Source organism: Myotis yumanensis, unplaced genomic scaffold (genome assembly GCF_028538775.1).
Source record: "Myotis yumanensis isolate MYYU_CA2020_CCGP unplaced genomic scaffold, mMyoYum1.0.hap1 SCAF_2, whole genome shotgun sequence".
NCBI lineage: Eukaryota > Metazoa > Chordata > Mammalia > Chiroptera > Vespertilionidae > Myotis > Myotis yumanensis.
In genome coordinates, this window is record NW_027223753.1 from 27,920,228 (window position 1) to 27,927,251 (window position 7,024).

Consider the following 7,024-nt stretch of genomic DNA (forward strand, 5'->3'; position numbering starts at 1 on the left):
GGATGAGTCAGCCCAGGGACCAGCACCAGCTTCCACCCCAAATAAAGGAGGAAATATTGGGTGGAGTTTATTTCTGGGGTGCCTAAAGAACTGAAGTCAGAGTGTGCTCTTTTCGGGCTTTTAAGGAGCAGGTCATTGTGAGCATATCCAAACTCTGGACTTCCCTAAAGCCAGGTCCTCCCATGCCAGCATGTAGTCACTAACTGGAGTGACCAGCTATTCCTAGCCTGTGGAGGAGCCAGAACCCCCAGCCCATAGTGGTGAGGGTGGTGATGAGAGCCATAAGCACTTCCTGACTTAGCTACTGTGTTACAGAAGCCACATCCAGGGCAGTGTCATCTGCAACAATGCTGTGATCGAGAAGGGAGCAGACATCAAGGACTGCCTAATTGGAAGTGGCCAGAGGATTGAAGCCAAAGGTAAGCAAAACCCAAATTACAGTCATAGATGCCACTTTTTACCTATCACACCAGCACAGATGGTGCTCAGTGCTGGTGAGGATTGGGGAACAAGCACATGCATACACCAGAGGTGAGGACATAAACTGGTAAAGCTGCTCATGCAGGGGGATTAACATCATTGTCAAATTTTTTAAATTTGGCTTAACAGTTCCATTTTCAGGAATTTATCTTATAGATAAACTCATACATGTATCAAAAAATTAAAGCATGGGAGGTAATCAACCAAGGATAATGCATATATGCATGGCCCATGGAGACAGACAATGGGTGAGGTCCTGGGGCAGGAGGTGGGGACAGACTAGAGGGGGGCAATGCGGGGGGAAGGAGACATATGTAATACTTTCAACAATAAATAATTATCTTTTAAAAAAATGTAAAACATACCAGCCCAGCCAGTGTGGCTCAGTGGTTGAGGATTGACCCATAAATCAAGATGTCATTGGTTTGATTCCCAGTCAAGGCACATACCCGGGTTTCAGGCTTGATCCCCAGTAGGCGGAGGAGTATGCAGGAGGCAGCCTATAGATGATATTTCCCTCTCATTGATGTTTCTATCTATCACTTCTCTCTCTCTAAAGATCAATAAAAACATATTTTAAAAACATAGCCCTAGCTGGTTTGGCGCAGTGGGTAGAGCGTCAGCCTGCAGACTGAAGGGTCCCCGGTTCGATTCCGGTTAAGGGCATGTACCTCAGTTGCAGGCTCCATTCCCGGCTCTGGTCGGGCGCATGCGACAGGGTTGCAGCGGGGGCGGGTGGAGGAGGAGTGGGGTAACCAATCCATGTGTCTCTCTCACATTGATGTTTCTCTCTGTGTCTCTCCTTCTCCCTTCCACTCTAAAAATCAATGGAAAAATCTCCTCGGGTGAGGATTTTTTTTTTAATTTAATTCATTGAAGAGAAACTAGTTCACAGCTCTACAATGGCTGCCAAATTAAGCTTAGAAAATGGATTATAGCAAAGATTTATACCCCAAACCATTCTGATGTAGACACCGCTGCCATCTCACTGAACACTGGAATAGCTCTCCAACCACCCAGCAACTCCAAAGTGGATGCTGCCTAGTTCCTACTTCTTTGTATCACTAGTTTCCAGCCCAAGATTTGGGGTGGCTGCACCTGATAGGCCAAGCCAGTGTCATATGCCTATGTTCTAGCTGCAAGGAAGGCCGGTATTTGTAGTTCAATTACTGGCAGACAGACTCCACCCAGTGTCTCCCCAGAAAACCTTTGAACAGGAGTGTTGGTCAGCAGCAGCACCACAGATATGAGCCCAGGTAAGAGGGCTGGACAGCAGCTGAAACGCCAACTCTGAAAACATGGATGGCACTGCCCCCCTGGAATGCTGTGGGCCTATAACTGTTGTTTAAAACTTTAAAATGTTCTCACATTCACTGTCTTACTGGATTCTTACAGAAGTCCTCTGAATAAGATTCGTTATTGACCCATTTGGTGAAGTGGAAACTGAGACTTTGAAAAGTGAAATTTACCCAAGGTGCATAACTAGTAGATAACAAAACAGGGTCTTCAGCCTGAATTATTGCCAGTACCCTTTAAAAAGGCCAAAGGAGCCCTAGCCAGTTTTGCTCAGTGGATAGAGTGTTGGCCTGCAGACCAAAGGATCTGGGGTTCGATTCCAGTCAAGGGCATGTACCTTGGTTGCAGGCTCCTCCCCAGCCCAGGCCCTGGTTGGGCTTGTGCAGGAGGCAACCAATCGATGTGTATCTCTTACATCGATATTTCTCTCCGTCTTTCCCTCTCTCTTACACTCTCTAAAAAATCAATGGAAAAATATCCTCGGGTGAGGATTTAAAAAAAAATAGGCCAAAGAAGCCCTGGCTGGTGTGCTCAGTATTTAGAACATCAACCCACAAGGGTCATGGGTTCTATTCCCAGTCAAGAGCATATACCTGGGTTTCAGATTTGATCCCTGGCGCCATGCAGGAGGCAACCAGTCAATGTGTCTCATTCACATTGATGTTTCTCTCCCTCTCCCTCTCTCTCTTCCTGTCCTTCTCCTCCCTCCTTTCCATTCTCTCTCTCTCTCTAAAAAAAAAAAGGAAGAAGCCACTCCTGGCCTGCCCAGCAGAATTGGATCAATGATACCCCGTTTCTCCTTTTAGTCCACCTTTCCCAGACCAATAGGAAAAATGTATTTGGCCTTCATATACAAGCTTTTTGTAATCTTCAGGAACCTCGGGTCCTCGCTCTTTCCTCCTGCTCAACATGTGAGCCTACCCTGAGGTTTCAGAGAAACTTGTTTCTTGGACAGCTGGGGCCTGTTGGTTGTTTCTTTAAAATAGGATTCAGAACCCCAGCCTTTTCTCTGACTCCATGGAAGGCCTTGGAAGGGTCCGCTGTTCATCTGGTCTGTGGAGCTACTTTGTTATCCTGTCCCCTCCCCGCTCCTCATTGTATTTCTCTGTGGTTTGTTCTCTTCTGTTTGGGTTTGTGACCCCCACATAGTGTTTCTTCCACCTCCTTCCTGCCTCTTTGTCTTTGTAAACTATCTCCTGCTCAATAAAAAGTAGAAACATCCCCCAGCGCTTTCTTCTTTCAGTCCCTCCTGGAGCCAGGAGCTGCTTCCTTTTGTTGTTTTTAAAAAGAGTTTACTCTATAGGCTTATTTGAATGAGTGAACTCCATTTGCCAGCACCCTAGCGGTCCCTCCTTTCTTGTGTGCTGGAACCTGGAATTTCACAGTTTCTGCTGCTTCTCCTCCCCATTTCCAACAAAGTGATGGTACTCCTTCCTTTTACGTTTCAAGGACCCTTTTTTAAAAAATATATTTTATTGATTTTAGAGAGGAAAGGAGGGAGGGAGAGAGAGAGAAACATCAATGATAAGAGAGAATCATTGGCTGCCGCTTGCATGTCCCCTACTGGGGATCAAGCCCGCAACCCAGGCATGTGCCCTTGGCTGGAATCGAACCCGGGACCCTTCAGTCCGCAGGCCGACGCTCTATCCATTGAGCCAAACCAGCTAGGGACCCTTTTTATTCCATGTGCAGAATGCATGAATGCCAGGTACTGAGGGCCTGAGGCAGGCATCTCCTATCGGGGAGCACAGGGCTGCTTCATTGTCTCGGGGGCTTTCTGACACTGACTAACACTCTGTGCCCGTTTTTTAGCAAGGAGACTCCTTACTGGTCCTCCTGAAGGAGAGGTGACCAGGGAAGTTATCTAGACTCTAAAGTAGAGAACCCCAACACTTTCTGCTCCGTCCTCAATGCTGGGGGACCTGTGCATCTAACAGGGCCATCCTGCTACAAGGACTTCTGGCCAATCACCTGTTCCCACTATCACTTTTCTTTGAGGCTGAACTGTATGGATAAAGCAAATTCCTAGCCATCAGTGCCGCACTCAAGACCTGTTAATATGGATGACCCAGACAAACATCAATAACTCAGGTCTTCACCAGCAAAGAGCTTAGTAGATGGCAAAATCCCCAGTTGGTCTTCCTCACATGGAGGGATTTCAGGAAAAAACATTCATCCTCTTAAGTAATGCCCCCTCTCCAAATTCCAATCACTTGTATATCAGAGTCACTACATCTATAACAGCCTTTTACCAAAAATGTGACTCTCATAACCCAGTGTAAGCCTCTCTACCTTATTCTAATTTTTCATATGCTTTTTTATTGATATTTAGAGAGAGAGGAAGGAAGAGAGAGATAGAAACATTGAAGAGAGAGAAAATTCATCGATTGCCTGTGCTTCTGCATGCCCCCCACTGGGGATCAAGCCCGCAACCCAGGCCTGTACCCCAACTAGGAATCGAGCAGAGACCTCTTGGTACTTGGTTGATATTCAACCACTGAGCCACACTGGCAGGCTCTACCCTATTCTAACACTACCAGAACAAACTATTCTCTAACAATTCCAGCTTTTCTCACCCAACCCCATCATGCTCAGTTAATGAGATTATTTCTGACAAAAATCCTGGTAACCAAGTTTGACCTTCTTTCTGCTTAAGCCAGTAGAAAGCCATAGCCAACAAAGTCAAAACCTGGGAGACTGATGAGACTCTGAGTCTCTTATCACTGTCAGTGAGAAAACTTGGGTCTCTTCCCTGTGACCACAGTGATCAGTCTTTTGGCCATGAAAGTAGACCTCATGGGTGCATAGATCAGGTCCTGGCTAATAGGAATCCTTCCTAGCTTCCCAGAAGTGCAGCTCTTCATAGGTGACTTGTCATTCCCTTCTATCCCATTGATTTTTCCCCAACTTACCATCCTCCCTTGTACTCTTACCTTTGAGATCTTCCCAACCTGATTCTAGCGCAGAACTTTTCTATTGTGTGTACTGAGCCTGCTTCCGACCCTGGCCAAGCAGAACTAGAACTGCTCGTTGCTCCCCTACAGGTTCCCCCCACCTTTACTGAATCTCCATGAAAATACATCAACCCCAAAAATACCAGATCTAGTCTCTCTCTTCTCCTACCCCCAGGCTAAGAGCAGACCAGAGGGCAGAGTGGAGAGTAGGGAGGGCGAACCTGTGAAGGTTCAGGTGTTTAGAGCCTGACAGAGCACAAAAAGCTTTGTCTGCCCCAGCCAAGCAGATAATTAGCCCCTCTGGTCTGGAGCACTGAGGGCCAAGAAGAATGTTAGTTGGAACTGGGACTGTCTTCAGAACAGCCCAGTGTCCCTGGAGATGAAGAAGAGACTGGATGAAGGAAGAGCAATGTCAGAGTCTGGATATAAGCAGATGAGGCTGACTGGTGGCTATAGAGGGATAAAGGGTAAAGTAGAGCCTTTGGAGGTGCCCTAGGAAGCTAACTAGAGCAGCATTTCCTTTGTTCTTTTCTGGTCAGTCTTATCTCAACGGTGGAGCCTGATCGACAGTCACACTCCAAGACCAGCCCAGCCCTAGGGAATCTGGCAGCCTGAGCACTGTCTGGGTCTCCTCCCCATTCCTCTCACTGAAGTCCAAAAAGGAGCACCTCCCAGGGCACAAGTACACAGACCAGCCCCAGCCCCATTCTGTAATGTCTGTTTAATACTTATCAAAGCACTATGCTGGGCTCTTTACATCAATTATCCTACTGAATCTCCACAACTTTGTGAGGAAACTAAAGCCCAAAGACTGGAACAGTTTGCTCAAAGTCAAATTAGAATTCAAGTCTGTATGACTCAAGCTCTTCCCTTTCCTGCGCTGTTACCTTTCCTTCCTCTCTTTCCTGTCCTTTTCTTCTCACAGGAGATTGCCCTGTCCAATGCGGTGCCGTAACAGCAAACTTTGTGAAAGACGTAGACCTAGGTTTCTCTTCCCACTGGAGTAAGTTAAAGAAATAGGCCTGAGGATTCAGGATCCCCAAGCACCGTTGCTCTACTGCACCAGGCGTGTCAATTAAATTCTCTTTGTGAAGGAGATTGGAGGCCTTCTCTTCTATACATGTGGGGGTTTTTCCCCTACATCTATACTCTCACTTAACCCCCCAAAAACCCACACATTCAACAAAGAGTTACTGCCTACTGTATTCTAGGCTCTAGGAGGGTATCTATAAAGATGAATAAGACTTGCCTCTTGCTGTCTAGATGCTCATAGGTGGAAGATGGAGCTAAAGAGGTAGCAAGAGTCAGGTCATGGAGGGGCTTATGGGCTTGGACTCGATGAAAATAACAACGGCCACTATTTATGGAGCACTCAATGATTCTTTAACTCATTGAGTCCTCGCAACAACCCTATACAGTTGATGCTATTATTTCCATATTACAGATGAGGCATATTCCTTTGGATATCTCCATTTAACCATTTAGTCTCATTTCTCCTCACTCTTCCCCTATTTCCTATCCCCAGGCCACGCCACAGTATTTCATGTTTTCCTTTCCTACATGTTTATGTTTTCACTCATGTTGTTCTAGTGGCCTGGAGTGCCTTCCCTTTGATACACTGCCTGAGAAAACTCTATTCATCCTTTAAGACCCTGCTCCTTCCCCTCCTGTGCAGTCTCCCTGAAAGCCAGGTGCATAGAGCAGACCCTCCTGCTGTGTGGGAAGATGCTGTCCTCCTTTGGCAAGTTGTATTTCCAAGAGCTTCTCAAGAGCAGAGCCACTTGGGAGAGGAATAAATGTTTATGAACACAGAATTAAAAGTAATTGGGTTTAAGATGACATCTTTTGCTGACAGTTCTCAAACAAACTTTTCCTTTTCTTTTGTAGCCAAACGAGTAAATGAGGTGATCGTGGGGAATGACCAGCTCATGGAGATCTGAGTTCTGAGCAAGTCAGACGCCTTCCTCTTGGCCCCCAGAACTACAGATGTTGGCTGGCCCACCTGTTTGACTGTATTTATTTCCCAATAAAGAAGGGCTCCCACAGGCATGCTGGAGTCTTATAGAGTAGTGCCACGCTCACATTGGGCCGGGGTGGGGGGCTCCAGTGTGTGCTCATGCATCATGTGGTAAAGACCGTCTAGAACCAGTGTGTAGAATGAAGTAGGACACAATGGCCTAGCTCCCATGTACCTGTGTACGGAAGCTACAGGCAGGGGCAGCAGCTCCCCAATGGGAAGCTCCTAGGAGGACTGCTTTCTCACTGGCTGATCTAGTCTCGTCCATAAAAGCATA

General features: G+C 46.7%; 1 protein-coding gene across 1 annotated transcript in view; it reads left to right on the forward strand.

The window, feature by feature from the left end:
• EIF2B3 (eukaryotic translation initiation factor 2B subunit gamma) overlaps nt 1–6,777 on the forward strand; it is a 93,925-nt gene extending 87,148 nt beyond the window's left edge. Inside the window, exons 11-12 of the mRNA XM_070404887.1 lie at nt 316–419; nt 6,618–6,777. Of these exons, the coding sequence (XP_070260988.1) occupies nt 316–419; nt 6,618–6,670 (157 nt within the window). The 3' untranslated portion in view covers nt 6,671–6,777. The remainder of the gene's footprint in view (nt 1–315; nt 420–6,617) is intronic.
• The last annotated feature ends 247 nt before the right edge of the window (nt 6,778–7,024 follow it).